The following is a 26631-nucleotide window of genomic DNA, read 5'->3' as shown; positions in this document are numbered from 1 at the left end:
ATTGTTATCATTTTTTTGGCAGAGAGAACTTGCATTTATAGAGCACATTTCATGGTTTTGGGATATCCCAAAGTGTTTCAGAGCCGATTTAATTATTTTTGACGCCTTTGTTATATTGCAATTGCCAATTTGTATTCACAAACAGCTATGAGATTATTGATTTGGTGCTGTTAACCAAAGGGCGGCGCAGTGGTTAACATTGCAGCCTCACCGCTCCAGCGACCCGGGTTCAGTTCTGGGTACTGCCTGTGCGGAGTTTGCAAGTTCTCCCTGTGACCGCGTGGGTTTCCGCCGGGTGTTCTGGTTTCCTCCCACAGCCAAAGACTTACAGGTTGATGATAAATTGGCCATTGTAGTTAGGTGGTAGGAGAATATGGGGTTGATGTAGGATTAGTATAAATGGGTGGTTGTTGGTCGGCACAGACTCGGTGGGCCAAAGGGCCTGTATCTCTAAATAAATAAACCAAGGAATAAATCTTAGCCAGACACCAAGAGAACTTTCCTACTCCTTGAATAATGGCGCAGGATCTTTTTACAGACGTCTTTCAAGTGATATGTTATACTGAGAGTTTGCAGATGGGACCTCCGGTTAATGCAGAAATGGCACTTCTGACAGTGCAGCTCTGGAGTGTCAGGCAAGACTATGTGGTCAACTGGATCCCACAACCTTTTGACTCTGATGTGAGAGTAGTATCACTGAGCCAAGGTTGATGCAGTATATCCAATCCAATTACCAAACTTTCAGGCGCATACCAGTTAAGTAGCAGTTTAACATTTATAGAAGGATCATTATTACAGAGTAGGTTGTGGTGGCAGATATGCCCACTGGCAAAATCTGGTTTTACTTTTACTTGCTGCATTCCTAACGTTCACCCAGTGGCTAGGAATGACTTTTTAAATAAAAATGGGCATTTAACTCCTCCTCAGAAAGAAAGAGGGCCCTGAAAGGGCAGTGGAAGTGGATTCAATAAGAACTTCCAAAGGGAATTGGATAGAGACGTGAAAGGAAAAATCTGCAGGGCAATGGGGAAAGAGCAGGGAAATGGGACGGTTTGGTTCGAGCTATCAAACTGACACGGGGACAATGGGCTGAATGGTCTCTCTCTGTGCTGTATGTTTCTGTAGCCCCTAGCGTGTGGTTACCAATTTATTTCTGATGCAGGATTTATCGTAGGCTGAGATTTTGGGTAATATATATGTAAAAAGGAGACAAATAGTTCAAAATGTAAGCACCCTTTATTCCAACATATTAAAATGTCAGTGGGGTTTAATAGGGAGTTAATGAGGTTAGCTTCACATTTTAAGCATATTATCCATTCTAATTAATTTGCACTGCCTTTTCTACTGGAATGAAATGATTATTCCACCACGGGACTGCGTTTTTGATGGACTCAATAGCTGATTTGCAGCCTGATATTCCTTCACTCACATCCCCAATTTTCTTTCTGCCTCTCCTCTACTGACCCAAAGCATAACTTGCAGCTATGGTATTAAACTTTGTTCTGCCAACAGTATTTGAACTCTGGTAGTGAACTGAAATTTGCATTGTCTAATTTTGCAGATATAACCAGTCAAACCCAACTGTTTCAAGAATTCTATTACAAATCCGATTCAATAAACTGAGTCTAGATGAATTTGGATAGCCCATGAAAAGGGGCATGGGAATTACAGTGTAAGATTAGGCCTGCGGCCATTCGTTGTAATACAGGCAGCATGCTAACTTTGTGCTGCCTGCTCATTTGAATGGTTGCTGTGTGCAGCCAACATAACCTCGCAGTTCATTGGCTTCATGCATCAGCGAGGTGCTCAAAATCGTAACTCCCTAGTACCAGTCAAAGCTAACCTGTAGTCGGCAGCCAGGCCTTCGAGAGCCAGAGCTTCTCGCTCGTCCTCCAAGGCCATCTGCTGTCTCCTCCACTGAAAGTCAGTAGCCTTTCACCAGCCATGTTGAGTTCCAAAGTGGCACCACTGGTGTTGATGTCACTATCTGCCTGCTCTGTATACCTCTGGCGGACATTCACTGCACACGCTGACGCTCTCACCAATATGGCATCAGGCACAATTTGCCCCAAAGTGTGCGCATACTGCAGGCGCAATTTTGGAGTTCTAAAGTGGGGACTAACGAGCCTAATTTCTCGCCCATTGCTGAGTATTATGCTGACCTTGTTCAAAAGAAAACCTGATGAAATTAGCCTTACATGTTGGTCTTACAGCTTATCATTGACTGCCTTTTGGAAGGGCTGAGGGAATTCAGTGGGAATCCCACATATATTCCTGTGAGCTGTATAATGACCTAGATATGTTGATCCATACATGGCACGTTTAGGCCTGCAGATTTTGTTCGATGGAAGACTTATGGGAATTGCTTATTAAGGAATTCTTTATGGGAATTGCCATGAAAATTGGACAGAAGCACTGGGGGGGGGGGGGGGGGGCAAAAAGCCCAAACTGTAACAGTCCTTTCATTTCAGAAAATTCATGAATTAACTTAATCCAATTGTGGATTACAGGGAAAAGCAGGGAGTGGAATTAATTGGTCACTATTTCAAATTTTGAATAGCCTCCTTCTGTGGCGTAAGATTCCATGATTTATGTTAAAGAGAAGCAAATAAAGAGAAGGAAATTAACTGGTGACTGGTTTTGACTAACTAAACTCTGAGCACAAAGAGGAAGTAAAAACTCATGTGGAGCCAAAACTAAACAAGTACCACCATCTGTCCAGGGCTAATGTTGATGACTTGAACTTGACAGAATGTTTAAGCTCCCTTTTCCTGTCCTGTACATTCCTGATTATAAAGATCAGCTTAAATAATATAGACGTAGGGGGATTTTAAAGCTGGTGGGGGTTAATGGGCACAAAATTCTGTGTCTGTTGGGGAGCTGGCTCCAGCCAGCTGATTTCTGGGTTTTACTGAGGCGGCCAAGGGTCAGGGGGAAGCCAACGCATCCCAGGATGGGTGTTGGCATTGTAGATATGCTAATAAGGCTGAGGTTTCTCGGGCCTTGAAGAAACCCAGTAGCTCTAGCAAGGCAACGACGGCCTTGGTGGGGAAAAGGTAAGTCCCTTCACAGCAGGATTGCTTCTTCCTGGACCCACAAGCTTCCCCACCATCAGCCACCCCCTCCCCCACCTTGGGGGCGGGGTTGGGGGAGGGGGGTGTGGGGGTCGGGCATCAGACCTACCTAGTGCTGCAGCATCCTTCGGACTGTTCTAGACTGACTAGAAGCCAAGCCTGTCAGTCAGGCTGACTTCCCTGCAGGGAACCTGTCAGGGCCAAAAGTCACCGCGATTGAGTTAAAACTCCAAATCATATGGGGAAACCCAGACCTCTGTTTCTCACCTCACCCCGCAACTCATGCATTAGTGAAAGTTCTCCGAATTGAATAACTCTTATTATATGTTGTGCCTTAACATAAATTTTCAATCTTTGCTCAGTAAATTTTAATGTAATTGTTGCCCAGTAAAACATCTCAGGAAAAAACAGTTCTAATGTACTCTACTGTTGAGTGATGGAACATGGATTCTTGTTCCTGTGACCACTTTAAGCAACATTATGCCTGGAAAGGTGGTGGAAGCAGTTTCTATCGTAACTTCAAAGATGAATTGGATACATACTTGAAAAGGAGAATTTACGGGGCTATGGGAAAAGAGCAGGGCTGTGGGACTAATTGGAGAGCTGTTACAAAAAGCTGGTACAGGCACGACGGGCTGTGTGATTCTGTGTTCCTTACCTGAGTCACGGGAAGGTGCATGTTTGAGTCTTGGTTCTTCTACAAGTTGCATTCCTGTAATGTCCTTCTCATCCTTGGGATGTCCCAAAGTTTCAGAACCATTGCATTACTTAGAATTGCAGTCACTCTTGTTATACGGGGAAAAGGTAGCAGCCAGTTATTTCTCTCGAAGCAAGATAAAATCTGAGGGCTTGGCCAGCCTTCCACACCTCTTTACTACAAATTGCATGATAGCATTGACCGGAATGATGTCCGGTATTGAATGGGCACCAGGTGTGCAGATCTGTGAGGAGTGTGACACATTTGCTGAACTGTTGCCAAATGGCTACAATAAAAAAAATCCAGGAAAGGGAAGGGCAGAAAATTGCAGCTGTGTAACCAATGGGCTAATCGGTGCATGATTGACAAAGCCTATAATTCCAGTACTGTTAAGGAACCTGTACCTGTGGTGTTTGTACTTTGACTGTAAATAACTTAAGCAAATTGTTATTTACCTCACCGTTGTTGCTAACGAGAAGAACATCAACCTTCAGTGGTGAAATGACTGTTTGTTTGTTTGTGATATGACTGACTCAGGAATATAACGTGCATCTAATAATACAAACATTACTTAAAAGATAAAGGGAGGGAGTGGTAATAAAATTATATGAAGGGTCCAGATACATTCGACAAGAATAAGTCTGAAACGCAAGCAATTTTATTGTGATTTGATCTCCCAGATAAGAATGTTTTGGGAGTGCTGAAATCATATTGCCCATACGTTCTTTATATTTTTACAGCAACTTGCATTTATAGAGCTCCCTTAACATAGAAAAACATAAGAAGCTCCATAGATACTTAAACAGACAAAAATGGATGAGGAGTTGAAGGAGAGGTGACAAACCGCTTAGTCAAAGGGCTGAGTTTTATGGAGAGTCCTAACTGAGGAGTGTAGTGTATTGAGTATTGCACTGTGCATATTATCCACATAAGGCTACCATATACACAGATACTGGCAGAGGGAGTCTGAAAAAGAGTAAAGGAATCCATGTTTTAACAGCATGTGCAGCAGTTCTGTTTCTTTCTGACTCTGGCTGAATCTTACTGCTTCTTCCCAAGGACATCACAGAGAGTTGGGGAAAGATGGGATGAACGAGCTAGAATCAGAAGAACAGGAAATTCTTGGGTGATGGGGGAGGGTGTTTGGAGAGCTGGAGGAAGTCACCAGGAGATGCAAGGTCATGGAGGGATTTAAACAGGAGAATTTTAAATTAGATTCGTTGGCAGACAGGTTGCCAATGTATGTCGGTGAGGAGGCCTTGGCGCAGGATAACCTATGGGAAGCAGATGTTGGATGAGTTGAAGTTTATGGAGGCTGGAGGATGGGAGGCCTGCCAGGGCAGCATTGGAATAGTCAAGTCTAGAAATGACAACAGATTCAGCAGCAGATGATCTGAGGTGGAGGGGAGGTGGGTTATATGACAGAGTTCAAATACGTGGTCTTTGTGATGAAGAGGATGCAAAGTTGAAAGTTCAGCTCAGAGTGAAATAGCATATCAATTAGCACAAAGTCTGATTCACCTGAGATAGGAAGGGGGATGCAATTGGTGACAATGGTACGAAGATTGTGGTGGGGTTCCAAGACAATGGCTTCAGCCTTTTACTGGAGGAAATTATGGCTCATTGGGACTGGATGTTGGATGAGCAATCTGACAACACAAGCTGATTTAGGAGCGAAGGTAGAGCTGGGTGTTGCCAGCGTACATGGGGAGGTAGAGCTGGGTGCTGCCCGAGTACATGGGGAGGTAGAGCTGGGTGCTGCCAGAGTACATGGGGAGGTAGAGCTGGGTGCTGCCCGAGTACATGGGGAGGTAGAGCTGGGTGCTGCCTGAGTACATGTAGAAGTAGAGCTGGATGCTCCCCGAGTACATGTGGAGGTAGAGCTGGGTGCTGACCGAGTACATGAGGAGGTAGAGCTGGGTGTCGCCAGCGTACATGGGGAGCTAGAACTGGGTGTCGCCAGCGTACATGGGGAGGTACAGCTGGCTGCTGCCCGAGTACATGGGGAGGTAGAGCTGGGTGCTGCCCGAGTACATGGGGAGGTAGAGCTGGGTGCTGCCCGAGTACATGGGGAGGTAGAGCTGGGTGCTGCTCGAGTACATGGGGAGGTAGAGCTGGGTGCTGCCCGAGTACATGGGGAGGTAGAGCTGAGTGCTGCCCGAGTACATGTGGAGGTAGAGCTGAGTGCTGCCCGAGTACATGTGGAGGTAGAGCTGGGTGCTGCCCGAGTACATGGGGAGGTAGAACTGGGTGCTGCCCGAGTACATGGGGAGGTAGAGCTGAGTGCCGCCAGTGTACATGGGGAAGCTGACCCATAATCTGTGGATGATGTCAAGGGGTAGCATGTAGATGAGAAGTAGGAGGGAGAGGTCCTTGGGGTGTTTTGAGTTCGGTGAAGAGCAGGAATGGAAGGCATTGCTGGACATACAATCTGATAGGTAAGAATGAAGCCAAGTGAGGGCAGTCCCATTGAACTGGACAATAGAGGAGAGGCATGCGAGGATGCCATTCGCAGTGTGTGGAAGGGATGGAGCTAGATTCAAACATAAAATTGTGGAAAAAGAAGGTGACACAGTTTTTAAACCCTGGTGAGGAAAGGTTGTTTGAAGATGGGGAAAGGGTTTGCAAGCACAGATTGAAACCACTGAGGTTGAGGAATACAGAGGTTGAAAGAGGAAAGGAGAGAGGCTATCTTGGTGAGAAACTCTGGGTAGCATTTGGGAGAGTGGACAGCAAAGAATGAGGATTTTAAAGATGAGACGAGGTGTAGGACAAGGTGAGATATCACAGCATTATAATTTAGAGCACTTGTGTCTAACTTGTCCTGCTATTAATGGAAAGTATATCCCCTTCAATGGGAGTTGATGAACATGAACAGATGGGATGCTGCTCTCTGAGTTGATCTCCTCTTAGCAAGAAGACATCTTGTAGAAGATTCCATGATCTGGTGCCCCAGCAGGGAGCTGTGCTTGTGGGGAAGTTGGGTGGAGTATCAGGGCTGCAGTAATGTCCTGGACCTCCTAGGAATGCAGCTTCTTTGCTGAGAGTCACTGCTTGTGTCATTTTGACCTAACTGCAAAATTACCAGATTTAATGAGCACCAGGTCACTGAGAAATAAGGGTGTATTTTATCTTATAGAAAAATGATCTGCCTATTTTGTGGGTGAAGTATTTATGCTAATATCTACAATTGGGCAATTAGTTTCCTCAATGACTTGGTAACAGGCAGCGTGATGCAGAGTCATATGGCTGAAGTTTTGCCATGGAGGCGGGAAACAGAAACGGGGTTTATTTTCGGGTCAGAAACCCATCTCCGGTGGGAAACTGACTAAATTTAAGATTTTTGCGGGGATGAGCCCTTAATTGATATGGAGACAGATTTTCTGTCCACTGAGAGCCATTGGGGACCGGAATGGAGGTGAGTCAGATGAAGAGTCAGACTGATTTCAATTCCGCATGGCAGCCATCACTGAGACTGCTGGTTGTCCTAAGGGAGAAATCATCTGATTGTGCCAAAACCTTCCACTTCACTGGAGGGAAGCAAGATGTCACAGGGGAACTGGAGGCCTGGTGCCCGGGGCACGGCTGTCCCTCACCTAACTGATGCCAACCTGGATCTGATGTTGGAACCATGAGGGAGAGGAGGGAGGTCCTCTTCCTGGGAGGAGGCCACCTTGTCATGCAGCTGAAGTACCTCTGTTCAGCATCATCGCCCTCTGCCTCCAATTCTTCCTCCTATTCTCTTACCTCCTGCTCCTGCTGCTCCCCTGATTAGCTGACTCCTTCTGGGACTTCACCATCCTCAAGGTCTACACCTCTCTGGAGGGCCATGTTATGGAGAATGCAGCAGATCCCCTCAATGACCGAGACCCTTGCAGGAGGGTATTGGAGGGCACCACCTGACAGGTCCAGGCACTGGAAACACATCTTAAGAAGCCCAATGGCTAGCTCAATGGTTGTCCTACTGAATAGGGCATCGGTCATATTGCCTCTGTGCCTCTACTGGGACTCCTGTAAAGGGGTGAGTAACCATGTCTTCAAGGGATATCCCTTCTCCCCTAGGATCCATCCACAGACTTTGGGGGTTAGAGTGGAGATCTGAGTCGGCCTGGATTGGTGGAAGATGAAGGAGTTATAGCAGCTGCCAGGAAAGTGAGCATATACATGGAGGAAGCTCTTTTTCTGGTCACAGACCCAGATAGATATTGAGGGAGTTGAAACCCTTCCTGTTGATAAATCTCACTGGCCGGTCACTCGGTGCCTTGATGGCCTCATGGGTGCAATCAATGATGTCCTGCCACATCCATCGTGAAATTAATGTGCTGTCCCGCTCTGGCAAAGAGGTCATCGGTGACCAGCGAGATGCAGGGGTGTGTAGCTGTTTGCAAGATGCCACTAAGGTCCGCAGCTGATCCTTGGAAGGAGCCAGAAGCGAAGATGTTCAAGGCACATTGACTTTGATGGCCACTGGTGTCATGAGATTCTTTGTGTTATCTTAAGCAACACAATGAGGTATGTGGATTCAGTTCCTTGAAGATCTCTAGAGGGTTTAACAACAGCTAAACTAGTATATACAATACAGAGCAAACTATATACAGAACCTTTGTCCCGAATGTTACAGTGCAGAGAGTCAATGGCTACTAGTCACATGACTACATCCTGATACTTAGCTCCTTAGCATACTGAGTTCTTAAAGCAATTGTACAACTACTGGTAGTGCATGGCGACCAGTGCTGCGAACTGAGAGGTCTTCGGTGATAAGGGCACAGCTGTCTGTGTCCATCTGCCTGGAGAGTTACAATCTCCTGCTGCACTGGGTCTTGGTCATCTCCAGGTAGCTCCTTCGGCAGTGGATCGTACGGTGAGGGTATGTCCTCCATTGCTGTCCTGACCCTCTTTCCTCTACCGTGCATCCTGCTCCTTGGGGTTCCGCCCTTCCTGCGGAAGGTGTTGCCCCTCATCGCCACTGGGCCCAAAATCTGAAAGTCGTCCACCCAATGCCAGCTACAGCCTTCCTTTTAGACAGGAGGCTGCCCTATCGTAATTGGCAGCCTTGCCCCCTGCTGTTCTCCACCCCGCTCCCCCCCCCCCCCCCCCCCCCCACGATGCCAGGGGGGTGATGACCCCATTCAATGCCTGAGCACTGTGTCCACTCTCCCTGCCATCTGTGCAATGCCAAGGGCACTTCCTTACGAAGTGCCAAGTCTTCCTTTGCCCCACTTACCCTCTTATGGGGCCAGGGTGATGTCCTGGAGCAGTCAAGACTGGCTCCCCACTCTGTACCCGTCGCCCTTCAGCTGTGCAGCAATAAATACAATCTGCTTGTTCTTAACCTAGATGAAGTGTGGGAATTTTTCACGTTAAGGGGCAAAATCCAGTGGTATTTTGTTACCAGTGTTTAAATGATCTATATATTGCTGAAAAACCTTGTGCTGTATCAACATCTCTTAGCAAGATGTGACCGTGATGATAGATTGCTGCACTGTATCAGAGTTTAGGACAGAAAACACATTGTACTTGTTCCAAATCCCACAATGAGAGCAATTCACAGTCCGCCCAATGTCCTCAAATCCTAAACAATAGTGATAGGTTTACAACATGATGCAGAATAATGTTTTGTCTGTAAGTGGAAGCAGATTGGATCATTACTGCCTTCCCAAACGGAAAATAATAGTGCAAGACATCCCGGCCTGGTGAAAGCACATCTTAACGGTCCTACTCCAATCATTTCTTAATGGGCGTAGATAAAAGTGATCCATTTCAGAGCAACAGTTTACAAGACAGCAACACAGTTGAGGGGGTTTTGACAACATCAAAACCCACAAAAATGAAGCTCTGTGGCTTTTAAAGTTAGCAGAAGAGAGAGATCGTGTTAGACGGTAACGCACATTCTCAGAAATCTGTTCCTATATAGAATTTCCATTGTGTTTTGCCACTGAGGTTGAATACACTGTGCTGCGTAGGGTCGTGTAATGGTTTCAAATGTGTACAAAGATGAACTAAGTGGTGTAGAAAAAGACAAATACTGTGACTGAACACAATTAGAGGAGACAATAGCATATGACTAGACTAGGAGATAGATAGCTGATTAAATGCAAAATCACTTTCCCCTTCTACCCCTGGCTCCATGACGTGAGTTAACATTATTGGGTGTCTATTTCTATCTGCCTGTGAATAGTTACCTCAGTAACTGAAACTAGCTTCACAAGATTGTAACTGAGCTTCCAAAGAGCCTATTTGTTGTTATCCAGAATTGAGTTCATTTTGACCATTCTTTTTCTTTTAAAGCATCTTTAATGTTTCTGCTCGTGGGCTTTGTTAAATATGGTGTGCTAGAGGAGAACTCTGAATTTAAAAATTGCCCACCAAAAAAAGTATTTCTCCCGATGTGTAAATAGCATTGCATTCCTTGTAGGACAATAAGTGTTGTAGCAATCACCTTTCACAGGGATGTTTTGTGAGTATTTACATTTCTGGTTGCTATGGGTTATTTGCAATTTTCATTGTGTTTGTGTGTGTGATGACCTAGAGATACCCAAACAGCAATTACCAAACCATAATCTCACAGAAGAATTTGGATTGTATCATAAATGCCAATGTGAAACTCGATTTGGTTTACAACTGATATCTGAATTTTATTAGCTTGCGAGTGCTAGTTATTGCCTTATATACCTTCTGTATGGTGAGGTAGCTGGGGTCAGACAATCAGTGGAGCACCCAAAGCCCTGCTTCAGGGATGCTTGCAAGTATGACATGAAGGCCCTAAATGTTGACTATCGCACCTGGGGGTCACAAGCTGGTGAAAGAGGGAAATGGCAACGCATCCTGTAGACAGATGCGCACTACCACGACGACCAGTTGCTACAGAAGCTTAGCAACAGGCGCTAGTGCCAAAAACAACAACTCACTATCAGCTGGCAGCTTCACGTGCAGCACTTGTGGCAGAACCTGCCTCTCCAGGATTGACTTTCACAGCCATCAGCAAAGGTGCACCAAGGAGCCCACCTAAATGAACGGTTTGCTGCGTGTCCATCATTTTTTGTAGATGGAAGGATGCAAACCAACAACTAGTTAATGCTTGCGTCTGTATGTTGTCTGTTCCTGTTTATAGCTTATACTGTTTCATTTATCTGTGGCGTTCCATTTTGCTTTGTGCAGGGTGTTTTCATTGTGGAAACTGGTTGTTCTTGTTGTTGTCATCGTCCATGCCACAGATCAGAGGTGGCCAACTTGTGGCCTCCGTGCCACATACATCCTCCAAGTAATGACAATCTGGCCTGCAATGCCCAGGAAGCTCAGTCCTGGTTATGTGTATGTTTCATATTCACCAGTTGGTCCTGTTTGAATGTTATGGGCCCGAAGGTTTGGAAAGAGATGTTCTTAGTGTCGTTGCCTCATTACTGGATAAATCCTAGATCAAAAAATTACACAAACTTTAAGGGGTATGATGACAACTTACATTTATATAGGGCCTTTAACATAGTAAACATTCCAAGGTGTTTCTCAAGAGCGTTATCAAACTGAATTTATCACCGTGCCACATGAGGAGATATTTGGGCAGATGACCAAATTCTAGATCAAAGTGATATATTTTGTAGAACTGTTGCTCTCTCATTCAGCCTTTTTGGGCAATAACCAATACTGATGTGTAACTGTGCTTGCTAAACTTACCCAGTAGGGGGATAATGTACCCCCCCCCACCCCCACACCCCTCCCCCTGAACACACAGACAAACAAACTGTTACTACTAGCTGCAAGACTTTGCATTCCCCACTGTGGTACATCTGTCTGCATGATGAACATGGGGATGAAACATCCAAGGGACATATGTCATTCAGTCAGAAAAGATGAGCTTGAGAAATACTAGTAGTTACAAAATGTACTCCTGAAATCCTGCCTAACTCTGGCATCTCCTGCACAGAACCATCTATGATGATGGGAACCTCAGAAAGAGGCCAAGTGGAAGTGTCAACTTGGCACTTTTAGCTGAAAGCACTTGCAAACACTTCAACCTTGAGTCTTGCACTCGTGTGCTGAGTTCCACCATGGGGATTTTCATGGAAGCTCCTCTGCCTGTTGGTTTCCTGATCCTCCTCCTCCGTTCTGAACTGGATAGGCTCGGGGTAGTGAGCTTTGCTCTGATCCCTTGTTAGTGAGGCTATTTAGCACTGACTAAAGCCTACTGTTTTTTGAATTTAGCATGCAGGCAGTCTTGTGTTGTAGCTTCACTGGGTTGGTACCTGTTTGTGCATTTGAGATATTGTCTGAAAAGTGTTTAGAAGGCCATACACCTCTTCAATATGACAGGAGATGCCATATTAGGGAGTAGATCCTTGTAGAAGTTTCCCAGATTGGGGCTACTGCAATTCCTTTGATTTGAAATTGGAAAGTCTGCATCTCTCTTTGGTTGAGTTGGTAGAGGGGATCCTTCCTGTGGGATAGTCTAGGACTGAGGTTTTACAATAATATGAAGATGCTGATTTCCAACGTTAGTTTGATCTCTGCTTTCCTACTTGACAAAACTGTTCTGCTCTGTTCTGCAGTTGTTGCTTGGAATTTTCCTGGCCTGTTCCTCTGATCCTAATTAACCCTGGGGTTTTGGAGCAGCTTTTTTGCTGCTGCTTACAACAGGAAGCTGAGTTCACCCCTGGCCTATATCAGAGTTCACTCATTGCTCTCCAGTGTCCCATGCTGAGTTCTTTATCTCCAAGACCTTTTGTTCCACATCTTTGTGGGTTTGAATTTCTTGGTGGAAGAAGGGGAAATGATCCCAAGAACTGTCTCATGGGTTTCCCAGACTAGTATAGGAGGGTATCTGACCTCCTCTGACATCTAATGCAAAGGGAAGCTATGAACTCTGAGCCACCAATGATCACATGGTTTAGGTGGTAGTGTCAGAGGGCAGCTGATAGGTTAGTGACAACAAGTAGCAGAGTGACTGGTCTAAGGTCAGAGATGTCTATGAGCCAGATACCAGATAGGACACTTTTTTGATCTTGAAGTAAGTATTAGAAATATTTCTTCTGCTTAGTGCTAAAAGCCACTCGCATAACCAAACCCTCTCGCTGCGTATGGAAGTGTGTCCTCATACACTAAATATCTGGTAATGTATGAATTGAATTGAACAGGGATTGAACAGACCCCTTGTAACTTTTTTCTGCTCACTGGAATTGGTACCAACCCTCTCGTGATCTCCTGGCCTTACATAGTAGAAGAATAAGCGCTCGATTACGTGATTCAAACTATATCCTACAAACCAGGTTTGCACTACATGTGAAAATTAAACAGTGACAATCAATGAGACAAATTCCACTTTGTTATGGAATGTTTAACTCTCTGGAAGCAAAAATAATGAGGCATGACATTTGGGTACTCTTTCAACAATATTCCACCTTGCATCTGTATCACAGAATCTATATGTGGTTTAAGAACATCAGCAATAGGAGATGGTGTAAGCTATGTGGCCCCTCGAACCTCCTCCGTCATTCAATAAGATCATGGATAAACTTCCATATCAACTTCACTTCCCTGCTTTATCTTTGTATCCCTTGATTCCCTTGGAGTCCAAAAATCTATCAATTGCCGTCTTGAATATACGCATTGATGAAGCATCCACAGCTCTCTGGGTTAAAGAATTACAAAGATTCACAACACACTGAGTGAAGAAGTTTCTCCTTGTCTCAGTCCTAAATGGCCAACCCTTATTCCGAAACTGTGACCACCCCCACCGCCACAGCCAGGGGAAACAGCCTCTCCTCATCTATCCAGCCTTCTAAGAATTTATACATTTCAATGAGATCATCTCTCATTCTTCTAAACTTCGGAGAATGTAGGCCCATTCTACTCGATCTCTCCTGAAAGGACAGCCCTCTCATCCCAGGAATCAATCTAGTGCACCCTCATTGCATTTCCTCTAAGGCAAGTACATCCTTCCTTAGATAGAGACCAAAACTGTACACAGAATCCATGTGTGGTCTCAGCAAAGATCATATAATCAGAGCAAGACTTCCTTACTCTTTTACTCCAACCCCCTTGCCTTCCTAACTGTTTGCTGTACTGCTGTGATTTGTTTACAAGGACCCCCAAATCCCTCTGAACACCAACACCTTGCACCTTCTTAAGAAAAAAATTCTGCTTTTCCTTTCTTTCCAAAGTAGATGATTTCACACTTGCCCACACCATATTCCATCTGCCACCTTCTTGTCCAATCACTTAACTGGTCTGCATCCCTTTGCAGTCTCTTTGTGTCCACTTCACAGCTTACTTTCCCACCTAGCTTTGTATTGTCAGCAAACTTGGATAGATTTTACTCGGCCTGTAGTTTTTTTTTATTTGATTGGGGGATGTGGATGTTGCTCGCCATGCCAGCATTTATTGCCCATCCCTAATTGCCCTTGAGAAGGTAGCGGTGAGCTGCCGCCTTGAACTGCTGCAGTCCTTGGGGTGTAGATACACCCACAGTTAGGAAGGGAGTTCCAGGATTTTGACCCAGTGACAGTGAAGCAATGGCGATTATAGTTCCAAGTCAGGATGGTGTGTGACTTGGAGGGGAACTTGCAGGTAGTGGTTTTCCCATGCATCTGCTGCCCTGTCCTTCTAGGTGGTAGAGGTCGCGGGTTTGGAAGGTGCAGTTGAAGGACCTTCAGTGAGTTGCTGTAGTGCATCTTGTAGATGGTACACACTACTCCCACTGTGCATTGGTGGTGGAGGGAGTAAATGTTGAAGGTGTTGGATGGGGTGGCAGTCAAGTGGGCTGCTTTGTCCTGGATGGTGTCGAGCTTCTTGAGTGTTGTTAGAGCTGCACCCATCCAGGCAAGTGGCGAGTATTTCATCACACTCCTAACTTGTGCCTTGTAGATGGTGGACAGGCTTTGGGAAGTTGGGAGGTGAGTTATTTGCCACAGAATTTGCAGCCTCTGACCTGCTCTTGTAGCCACAGCATTTATGTGACTGGTCCAGTTCAGTTTCTGCTCAATGGTAACCTCTAGGATGGTGATCGTGGGGGATTTAGTGATGGTAATACCATTGAACGTCAAGGGGAGATGGTTAGATTCTCTCTTGTTTGAGATGGTCATTGCCCGGCACTTGTGTGGCGCAAATGTTACTTGCCACTTATCAGCCCAAGCCCGGATATTGTCCAGGTCTTACTGCATCTGGACATGGGGTGCTTCAGTATCTGAGGAGTCGCGAATGCTGCTGAACATTGTACAATCATCAGTAAACATCCCCACTCTGACTTTATGATGGAGGGAAGGTCATTGATGGAGCAGCTGAAGATGGTTGGGCCTAGGACGCTGCCCTGAGGACCTCCTGCAGTAATGTCCTGGGACTGAGATGATTGACCTCCAACAACCATCTTCCTTTGTGCTCGGTATGACTCCAACCAGCAGAGAGCTTTCCCCCTGATTCCCATTGACTCCAGTTTTGCTATGTCTCCTTGATGCCATACTCTGTCAAATGCTGCCTTGATGTCAAGGGCAGTAACTCTCTCCTCACCTCTGGAGTTCAGCTCTTTTGTCCATATTTGGACCAAGGCTGTAATGAGGTCAGGAGCTGAGTGGCCCTGGCGGAACCCAAATTGAGCATCGGTGAGCAGGTATTGCTGAACATGTACCACTTGATAGCACTGTCGATGACCCCTTCCATCACTTTGCTGATGATCGGGAGTAGACTGATTAGGTGGTAATTGGCTGGGTTGGATTTGTCCTGCTTTTTGTGTACAGGACATACCTGTGAAATTTTCCACGTTGCTGGGTAGATGCCAGTTTAGACTATCCCCAGGGGCTGAGGTACAATGGAACATGAACTGAAGACCTGATGCAGGCTGGGTAAGACATACACCATGCCCCTTTTCAGTTCGAACTGGGATAAAGAGCATCGAAAAGGTACCTTTCTCAGTTAAATGAATCTCTCAATCCTCTGTCGGCTTATAGCACAGCACTAGCTGCCATCCTGGACTTGAGTTCCTGCCTCAATTGATAGCTTTGTCTCCTCTCTATGATCAGAAGTCAATGTTTCTAACACCTGGATTGACTATAAAATTGAATTTAATGGAGGGCTGCATTACAGACAGAGCTAAATATGACTGTCAAAAGCTTATAAATGGTCAAATGGGCGAATTCAGCAGCTCCACACTCCCAGCAAGGATCTGTGTTCAAAGAGAATGGGAGTTAGAGGAGTGGCATCACACAATTGTAACCCTATCAGTGATTCTCACCCCATTGGATGCAAGGGGTCACTGCATTTGTTGTGCAAACTTTCATTTGACTTGCGATGTGCCTAGCATGTTTAAACACTTGGCTACCAATGTTTTTGGCAATCCCCTGGTCGAGCCGGCCACCAGCCCTACTGGGGTGGCAGAGTTGCCGGAGATTTTGCTGGGATCCTGAAAGGTGAAAGCAATTTTACAACCGAGGCGGGAGGAGTGCACTGTTTGTTCTAGCTCCACTTCATTTCTCCATGGGTCACAACATATATTTAATTTTTTTTCCACTTACCAATCATAGACTTTATTTTTATCCCAGAATAAAACACATCAACCAGGTTTTTTTAATAAATAACAAAACTATATTATAAAACGAGTCTTAACCAGCAATGGAGTAAAGCATAAACACAGATTGAAATATTAAAGTTCCCTTTTTACCTTAGCCCATCACACTCAAGCACACACATACACCGGTTAACTGGAAAAATAAAGGGATTTTTGTTTTTAGAGCTCTGTTATATTGGGCTGAATACTTGCTTATTCTTGAAGAAACAGCAGATGAGATATGTTGTGTTCCAAAACTGGCATACAGTCTGGCCTCTGAGTACACATAGACAGGTCACTGGTATCTTTTAGAACAATTCTTTTCAGGCGGTGTTGAGAATTAATTTAGCAGGCTTTTCTTCAAAGACTGGAGATGTGATGAGTTGACACAGTGGACTTCTTGGGTAAAGGCCTGCTCGGGTCTGCAAAAAAAAAACCCGACCCGAGTCCGACAGAACTACATCCGACCCGAGCCCGACACGGCTCGAGTCCTTCCATTTTTTTCCCCGCGCCCGACCTGACCCGACCATCAGTTAATTTACCTTCCATTTTTCACTTTGTTGCTGATCTACACAAGCTTAAAATAACTGTAACAAAACCATCTTTCTAGTCCAAAAATTAAATTAACATTGGAGCCACTTACCTGTGATAGAGTGTGTCCGACCCGATCGACCTGAGCCTGAATGCTGGACCGGGAAGTGCAACCCGACCCGAACCCGACACATGTCATCGGGCCCCGTCGGGTTCGGGTCGGGTAGCAGGCCTTTATTCTCGGGGTCTTTTAGAGAGGTGCTGGAAAGCTGAGCTGGGTTGTGGTCTTCTCTCCTTCCTTGAAAGTTCTCTGTTGTTTATTAAGCTGGAAGTCAGGTGGTTTCCCTGAAAGGCTTGTTTTCCTCAAGACCTCTGTGTCCCCTTTAAAAAAAAAAAATTTAATTTTTCCAGGGACTGTTTTTCAAAGTCAAGTGGCCTTTACATGAACCCCTTTTGAAAACCCCAGAGTTTAACATTTGTTCAATCTTTTAAAAATGAATCCTGAAAAAATATATTTAACAAAACACAGAGGCACTGAAATTAAGGGACTCGGACCTGCCAGATAAGCTGTTGTAGCATTTGTTGGTTCGTAAGATCATGAGAAATCTGAGCAGGAGCAAACCATTCGCCCCCTCGAGCCTGCTGCACCATTCAATAAGATCTGATTGTGGCCTTAACTCCACTTTCCTGCCTGCCCCCCATAACCCTTGACTCTCTTGCAGGTCAAAAATCAGGAAGGTTGACATTGAAGACTGCAGGAGGTTTTCTTAATGACCAACTTCTCGGTGATTTGTCTGGGTCATGGAGCTGGGGATGGGGGGTGAGCGCGGGGGTGGGGGGGGATACTTGTCAATGTCCATTTTGTAATGCTCTTCGAGTTCCAATGGAAATATATAAGTCTGTGCCATAACTTTTGTGACCAAAGAGCATAATCACTTTTTGTGATTGGAGCAGAAAGATGTTGGTGATTATAAATATCAATATTTTATGAAAATTAATTTTATTATTGAAAAGCTTGCCATTTGGAGAATAATTAGTAAGTGCTGGCCAAGTTCCATTAATTTTAAATTTGCTCCCATACATCAAAGATTAGATTGAATAGATATGACCTTTTCCAAGGAATTGGTTAAACAGCTTAAAGAACAAAGGTTTTGTCTTTGGCTATATTCATGTTCAAATAAATAATCTGAAAAAATAAAGTGACAACAAGAATAGAAATTAAAAGAAAGGAAGAAAAATGAAATTGCTTGGTTGCAGGATGTAAGCTACAAGTTAATTTTTTAATCAGGAATGTTGGTACAAGTCATGCACCCCTAAAGTGGGTAAACAGCAGTCATTGGTGACATTAAACACAGCTGCCAAAGGGTCAGAACACACGTAGTCACTGGGAGAAATGACATTACACAATGCTGCGTTGTGTTTGAAAAGCAACTTGTTTAAAATTGCTCATCTTCTTGAGAAAGGTCTCTTGTCCAAAGCCTATTTCATGCCGAAGAATTAATTGGACTAAATGTTATTGTATCAGTTAACAATGGATTGCAGACCCCTTCAGTGTCGTCATTAAAAGAGGAATAATTTGTCATCCTTGTAAAGCAAACCGAGTGAGTAGCCGAACTATGTCATCACTTCTTGCTCCTGGGTAACGTGTTGATAAAACAAACAGAACTATGTTTTTCCTCAAGTATTAGTCTTCATTTTTGAAGAAAAGGTCACTGTGTCTTCAGACAAACTGGACCCATATTTTACGAACATATATACGAACATACAAATTAGGAGCAGGATTAGGCCACTCGGCCCTTCGAGTCTACTCAGCCATTCAATAAGTTCATGGCTGAACTGATTGGGTAGTTGTTATGGGGGACATTAACTTTCCAAATATTGACTGGAAATACTATAGTTCGAGTACTTTAGATGGGTCAGTTTTTGTCCAGTGTGTGCAGGAGGGTTTTCTGACACAGTATGTAGACAGGCCAACCAGGGGCGATGCCACATTGGATTTGGTACTGGGTAATGAACCCGGCCAGGTGTTAGATTTAAATGTAGGTGAGCACTTTGGTGATAGTGATCACAATTCGGTTAGGTTTACCTTAGCGATGGGCAGGGACAGGTATATACCGCAGGGCAAGAATTATAGCTGGGGGAAAGGAAATTATGATGCGATTAGGCAAGATTTAGGATGCGTAGGATGGGGAAGGAAACTGCAGGGGATGGGCACAATCGAAATGTGGAGCTTATTCAAGGAGCAGCTACTGCATGTCCTTGATAAGTATGTACCTGTCAGGCAGGGAGGAAGTTGTCGAGCAAGGGAGCCGTGGTTTACTAAAGAAGTTGAAGCGCTTGTCAAGAGGAAGAAGAAGGCTTATGTTAGGATGAGACGTGAAGGCTCAGTTAGGGCGCTTGAGAGTTACAAGCGAGCCAGGAAGGATCTAAAGGGAGAGCTAAGAAGAGCGAGGAGAGGACACGAGAAGTCATTGGCGGATAGGATCAAGGAAAACCCTAAGGCTTTCTATAGGTATATCAGGAATAAAAGAATGACTAGAGTTAGATTAGGGCCAATCAAGGATAGTAGTGGGAAGTTGTGTGTGGAATCAGAGGAGATAGGGGAAGCGTTAAATGAATATTTTTCGTCAGTATTTACAGTAGAGAAAGAAAATGTTGTCGAGGAGAATACTGAGATACAGACTACTAGGCTAGATGGGATTGAGGTTCACAAGGAGGACGTGTTAGCAATTTTGGAAAGTGTGAAAATAGATAAGTCCCCTGGGCCAGATGGGATTTATCCTAGGATTCTCTGGGAAGCCAGGGAGAAGATTGCAGCGCCTTTGTCCTTGATCTTTATGTCGTCATTGTCGACAGGAATAGTGCCAGAAGACTGGAGGATAGCAAATGTTGTCCCCTTGTTCAAGAAGGGGAGTAGAGACAGCCCTGGTAATTATAGACCTGTGAGCCTTACTTCGGTTGTGGGTAAAATGTTGGAAAAGGTTATAAGAGATAGGATTTATAATCACCTTGAAAAGAATAAGTTCATTAGCGATAGTCAGCACGGTTTTGTGAAGGGTAGGTCGTGCCTCACAAACCTTATTGAGTTTTTTGAGGTGACCAAACAGGTGGATGAGGGTAAAGCCGTGGATGTGGTGTATATGGATTTCAGTAAGGCGTTTGATAAGGTTCCCCACGGTAGGCTATTGCAGAAAATACGGAAGTATGGGATTGAAGGTGATTTAGTGCTTTGGATCAGAAATTGGCTAGCTGAAAGAAGACAGAGGGTGGTGGTTGATGGCAAATGTTCATCCTGGAGTTTAGTTACTAGTGGTGTACCGCAAGGATCTGTTTTGGGGCCACTGCTGTTTGTCATTTTTATAAATGACCTGGATGAGGGTGTAGAAGGGTGGGTTAGTAAATTTGCGGATGACACGAAGGTCGGTGGAGTTGTGGATAGTGCCGAAGGATGTTGTAGGTTACAGAGGGACATAGATAGGCTGCAGAGCTGGGCTGAGAGATGGCAAATGGAGTTTAATGCGAAAAAGTGTGAGGTGATTCACTTTGGAAGGAGTAACAGGAATGCAGAGTACTGGGCTAATGGGAAGATTCTTGGTAGTGTAGATGAGCAGAGAGATCTTGGTGTCCAGGTACATAAATCCCTGAAAGTTGCCACCCAGGTTTATAGGGCTGTTAAGAAGGCATATGGTGTGTTAGCTTTTATTAGTAGGGGGATCGAGTTTCGGAGCCACGAGGTCATGCTGCAGCTGTGCAAAACTCTGGTGTGGCCGCACCTGGAGTATTGCGTGCAGTTCTGGTCACCGCATTATAGGAAGGATGTGGAAGCTTTGGAAAGGGTGCAGAGGAGATTTACTAGGATGTTGCCTGGTATGGACGGAAGGTCTTACGAGGAAAAGCTGAGGGACTTGAGGTTGTTTTTGTTAGAGAGAAGGAGGAGGAGAGGTGACTTAACAGAGACATATAAAATAATCAGAGGGTTAGATAGGTTGGATAGTGAGAGTCTTTTTCCTCGGATGGTGATGGCAAACACGAGGGGACATAGCTTTAAGTTGAGGGGTGATAGATATAGGACAGATGTCAGAGGTAGTTTCTTTACTCAGAGTAGTAGGGGCGTGGAACTCCCTGCCTGCAGCAGTAGTAGACTCGCCAACTTTAAGGGCATTTAAGTGGTCATTGGATAGACATATGGATGAAAATGGAATAGTGTAGGTCAGATGGTTTCACAGGTCGGCGCAACATCGAGGGCCGAAGGGCCTGTACTGCGCTGTAATGTTCTATGATTACTCCATATTTCCACCTACCTCCGATAACCTTCCACCCCTTTGTTTCTCAAGAATCTATCTACCTCTGCCTTACAAATATTCAAAGACTGCATCCACCACCTTTTGAGGAAGAGAATTCCAAAGACTCACGACCCTCTGAGAGAAAAAATTTCTCCTCATCTCTGTCTTAAATGGATGACCCCTTATTTTTAAACAGTGACCCCCATTTCTAGATTCTCCCACAAGGGGAAACATTCTTTCCAGATCCACCCTGTCAAGACCCCTCAGGATCTTATATGTCACAATCAAGTAGCCTCTTCCTCTTCTAAATTCCAGTCGATACAAGCTTAGCCTGTCCAATCTTTCCTTGTAAGACAGCCGGCCCATTCCAGGTATTAGTCTAGTAATCCTTCTCTGTACTGCCTCCAACGCTTTTACATCCTTTGTTAAATAAGACGACCAATACTGTACACAGTACTCCAGATGTGGTCTCACCAATGTCCTGTATAGCTGAAGCATAACCTCCCTACTTTTGTATTCAATTCCCCTCGCGATAAACGATAATATTCTATTAGCTTTCCTAATTATATGCTTTACCTGCATACTAACCTTTTGTATTCAATTCCCATCGCGATAAACGATAATATTCTATTAGCTTTCCTAATTATATGCTTTACCTGCATACTAACCTTTTGCGATTCATGCACTAGGATACCCAGATCCCTCTGCATCTCAGAGCTCTGCAATCTCTCACCATTTATATAATATGCTTTTTTATTCTTCTTGCCAAAGTGGACAATTTCCCACTTTCCCACATTATACTCCATTTGCCAGGTCTTTGCCCATTCTTTCCAGTTAGACCTGCACTGCACGGCCTATAAATGCCATCTATGCATTCAAGGTTTGAGGTGCCATTTCTAAATATTTGTTTCAAGTCTTGATTTCAGAAGGTGTGTCAATAAAAAAGCACAAAAAAGTGTAATTGTAAATTGTAAAAAAAAAAGTTCTGATGATAGGTCACAGACCTGAAACGTTAACTCTGTTTCTCTCTCCACAGATGCTGTCAGACCTATTGAGTATTTCCAGCATCTTCTCTTTTTGTTTCAGATTTCCAGCATCTGCAGTATTTTGTTTCTGTTCTGTAAATTATCCAGGATGTTGAAGCTTTGCTCTAGGTGCTAAACAAACCATAGAAAGTCATGCCAGGAACAGATAAATGAGGCTTGGATGAGGTGTGAATGTTTGCCCAGAAAAAATTCTATAAACAGGCAGTCCTGTTGTGTCTTTGAACTTGATTTATTCACTACTCCTTTTATTATGCGACCTTTGGACTGAGATAAATAGTGAAGATCTTTTGTGGATTATCTGGACTCCAGGACGATGACATGGAAATTTAGTTTCTCACAATGTGACACAGCAATGGGGAGTTTAAAAATATATTTTTCATTCAAAAGTCTTGCGTATTATTGCTGTGCAAGAACTATACTGGAAAGACCGTCTTGTGGATTGATTCTGTCTTTATTGTCTTGTGCTATTAGTTTCCTGCTGCATTGTACTATTCTGCTACTTGCAAATCAGTCCATTAGTTTTAGCCTGAACACAATGGTCTGACAGGATGGTATTTATCCAACTTTCAGAATAGATGGAGAATACAGTGGGCATCCCATGTATGCTCTGGTAGGAAATATTCCATAGTTATGGGGTAATATCCCACCCACTTTAACACATAAAGGCACAGGTTTCAGTTCATTGGAGAACTGTATACTTACAGAACTGTCTGTCTGCCTTGAGCAGAAATGTGAGGAGGAAGTCTACACCATAACAAGGGATGGATTGGATGGTATACAAATATGACAGGTTTTAGTTATTACCTACTGTTCTCAAGTGCACAACAATCTAACACTTATCTCACAATGCAGTGCTGAATTTTATCTCAATAATCCATGGGCATCTGCCAACTCTTGTTTGGTTTGATGCACGTTATTAAAACAAATGTATCTTTTTTTCCAGGGTGTCTGGAGGGGAACTCTTTGACTTTCTGGCTCAGAAAGAATCTTTGAGTGAAGAAGAAGCAACAGCATTTATTAAACAAATCCTAGATGGTGTGAACTACCTCCATTCCAAGAACATTGCACACTTTGACCTCAAGGTAGAGTTTCTTTTTAATCTATCTTTACACTTCCCTGGAATACAATTTTTAATATCTTTTAATATTTTCAGGGTGTACCGCCATTTTACTTTATATTGCTCCCAATACATAGACCATTTTATTTATATAACAGCTCACAGCTTTGGTCACAGTGAAATCTGCTAATGCAAATAGAACCAACAGTTTTGTTTTTTAAGGCCCTATTGGAGGCTCAGTGGTAGCGCTCTCTTCCTTCAGAGTCTAAAGGTTGCTCAAGCCACATTCCAAGACTTGAGCACATAATCATGATTTCAGTGCAGTTCTGAGGGAGTGCTGCACTGTTGGAGGTGCTGTCCTTTGGATGAGATGTTAAACGGAGACCTCAGCTGACCAGATATGATCCATGGCACTATCCAAAGATGCACAAGGGAGTTCTCCCCAAGTCCTAGTCAACACTTATCCCCCAAAGAAGCCCATTAATGAAATTGTATACTCGAGAAAGTTTTTCTTTAAAATACCATGAAGCCTCTTTTGTTCCAAGGTACATTAAACTGTCCAGAGACACAGCTGTAAGGCACAATTAAACAGTAGGTATATTAGGAATTATATTAGTGGGCATACTGTGCACGACACTGAGGTGACCTCCATCTTCTGTATGAGTGGTTTATTATTACTGGGGGTGGGACTTTGAATCCTTCCTAAACTCCTGGTTGAATGGATATACTTCAGTGACTCTCAAAACTGAGGGCTTGGCATCAAATCACACTCACTGTCTGCTGTTTTATAAAACATCTTCTTGTGAAATATCTTTCTAGCCAGAAAACATAATGCTTCTCGATAAGATACCTATCCCACACATCAAGTTGATAGACTTTGGCCTCGCTCACAAAATTGAAGATGGAGTTGAATTTAAAAACATATTTGGAACCCCTGAATTTGTTGGTAGGTATTTAAAGCTACAAGGACGGTTTTCATTATTTTAATTCTAGATTAGCTATATTATATAAAAAGATGTTTTGTATATGGAAGAAGATGTTGAACAATATGCAGTTAAAGGGTGCAGAATGTCAGAAAATATGTCAGCATTTGCTCTTGGTAAAACTCAACGGGGTGAAATTAGGCATGGGTGGGGACGCTGGTCACATGAAATCTCATTAGTCGCCTGTTGTACTTCCATCTGCTTTTCAGATCCACCGACTGAATATTGGGTATGTCAAATAACAGGCGGTCAGTGCAATACTATCCATTTTGTATCCACACCGTTGTCAGATTTTATTCCCAGTGTCTATAATGTTGCTGTTGAGTGTAGTAATAGTTTGATTTCCTGTTTCATTTGCATGTGCTGAGGGTAACTGGCAGCTTGTGAGCCAAGTGCAGCTCATCAGAAGCTGAAGTGCAGCTCTCTGAATGCTTTGTTTAGTATCTGCCCAAGCACCTGTTACGGGCAAGTGAGGAGGGGTCGAAGGGCTTCCCTCTTTTCCCTCTCCTTGTTTGACCACAACAGGTTTAATTCTTTCTTAAAGTGAATGTACTGGCCAATTCAGTAGGTGTCTGAATACTTAATTGTTATGATCATAACAAGAACCAATTGGACAGGTTTTCTTGAGTTCAACAAAGAAAGAGGTTAACTTTATTGTACCTACACCAAACTAATAAAAATAATAAACAACACGCCAACTTTCTCTTTCACTCTCTCACTCTCACTCTCACTCTCACTCTCACACACACACACACACACACACACACACACATCGGTTACAGATTGGGGAAAGGTAGATTGATTGAGTTGGAGTCCATAGGAAAAAGGGGTATACAGTCTGTGGCGTTCGGTGATTTGGCTGGCTTTTAGCTGAATTTGGTGGTCCTGAGGCTTTTAGTTTGAAGACGTAGATGACCGGGTTCAATGGGTCTCTTAGAGACGGCGATGCAGATGATTTCCTCCAACGGGGTTTCTGATTGTAGCAAAATATGCAAAGGTAGTCTGTCAACGGGCAGGATTTGAAACTTTCAAGTGGAATGGAGAGAGAGAGACCCCCACTCGGGTCTGCACGTGACAGAGTCCAGTTGCTTCTCCTTTCTCTGCGACAGAAAGACGCAAGCTTAAAACCACAGATGGGGAGGGGCTTGTCACATGTCAGTCACTCAGTCATTCAAACATAGCAGTTAGCGGTATTTCCCTCTTGCTCAAAAGAACAGGTAGTTCTTTTAAACATCCTGGGTCTTGGTTCTTGCTGGGGTATGAGCAGACATTTCCTCTTCCTCCTCACAATCCTTTGCAGTGTAGGATACAGCATTGCAAACTAGGTGGCCATCCTAAGCTGACAGCAAAGTCATCCTTTTGCTGTTCTTTTTTTTAAATGTATTTTTAAATAAAAATATATAAATTCAGATCTCCAGTCAGTGAATTAAAAAAAAATTATCATTCAACGAAGCACATTGGCATAACACACCGAATACAATGTGAGAGACCTAGAGCAAGATAACGACGCAATCAGTTGCGGTGAAGCAGACAGCCGACCTGCTGTTCAGACCCAGCTAATCAACATGAAAGACAATACAAAATAACCTTAGAATGGCAGTGCTATCATGTTCAGTGGCTCGGGAGACTGCTATTCACACTTGGCTCTTGTACAAACTAAGAGTTAAGCTGCTGTGCGTACAAACCTATACCGCAGGCCTCTGCGGATAAAACAGGCCCTGTTGTGTTTCCTGGAATGAAGACACCACTCTGACTGAGAGGCAGAATGTTGACTTTTATCTCAATGGAGTTGGAATTCAAAATTCAGAGGTGATGCTTCAGTTGTGGATGATGCCCATCTCACCCATTTTCTCTTTCCATTTCTCTCCCTCTTTCCTGCTTTTTAAAAAAAAATCCCCCCACCAATTCAATCATTCCCTTCTCCTTTCCTCTTCCAGTGTGTTTCTCATTCCCTTTCACCTTGTCTCCTATTCCTTCTTCCCTTCCCCCATCCCTCCCACGCAGATACAGAATTTTTAAAGAGCACATTCTAGATTTTTGCTACTCTTTGTGTGTAACACTGCTTCCTGATTTCACTGCTAAAAAGCCTAGCTTAATTTTAAAGTTATGGCCTCTTGTTCTGGATTCCTTCACCAGAGAAAGTAGTTTCTATTTATCTACCCTATCAAATCTCTTTATGATTTTAGACACCTGAATGAGACCCTAAACCTCAGGCAATACAAGCCAAGTTTATGCAACCTGTGCTCATAATTTAACTTTTTAAATGCTGGTATCATTCTGGTGAGTCTGTGCTGTATCCCCTCCAAGGCCAATACATACTTCCTGAGATTTGGTGTCCAAATCTGAATGCATTACTCGAGATGGGTGCCATCTAAGGCTCTGTATAACTGATGCATCACTTCCTGAATTTTGAATTCCAACTCCATTGAGA

At 44.0% G+C, this 26631-nt stretch overlaps 1 protein-coding gene across 3 annotated transcripts in view; it reads left to right on the top strand.

Annotated features, from left to right (window-relative positions):
• dapk2b (death-associated protein kinase 2b) overlaps positions 1 to 26631 on the top strand; it is a 160287-nt gene that overhangs the window by 94250 nt on the left and 39406 nt on the right. For all 3 annotated transcript variants that reach the window (XM_068015279.1, XM_068015278.1, XM_068015280.1), the window contains 2 exons: positions 23104 to 23242; positions 24037 to 24163. In XM_068015279.1, the coding sequence (XP_067871380.1) occupies positions 23104 to 23242; positions 24037 to 24163 (266 nt within the window). The remainder of the gene's footprint in view (positions 1 to 23103; positions 23243 to 24036; positions 24164 to 26631) is intronic.

Source organism: Heterodontus francisci, chromosome 35, assembly GCF_036365525.1.
Source record: "Heterodontus francisci isolate sHetFra1 chromosome 35, sHetFra1.hap1, whole genome shotgun sequence".
Taxonomy (NCBI): Eukaryota; Metazoa; Chordata; class Chondrichthyes; order Heterodontiformes; family Heterodontidae; genus Heterodontus; species Heterodontus francisci.
Note: the sequence above shows the minus strand (reverse complement) of the source record. Positions and strands in the feature narration are given on the sequence as shown.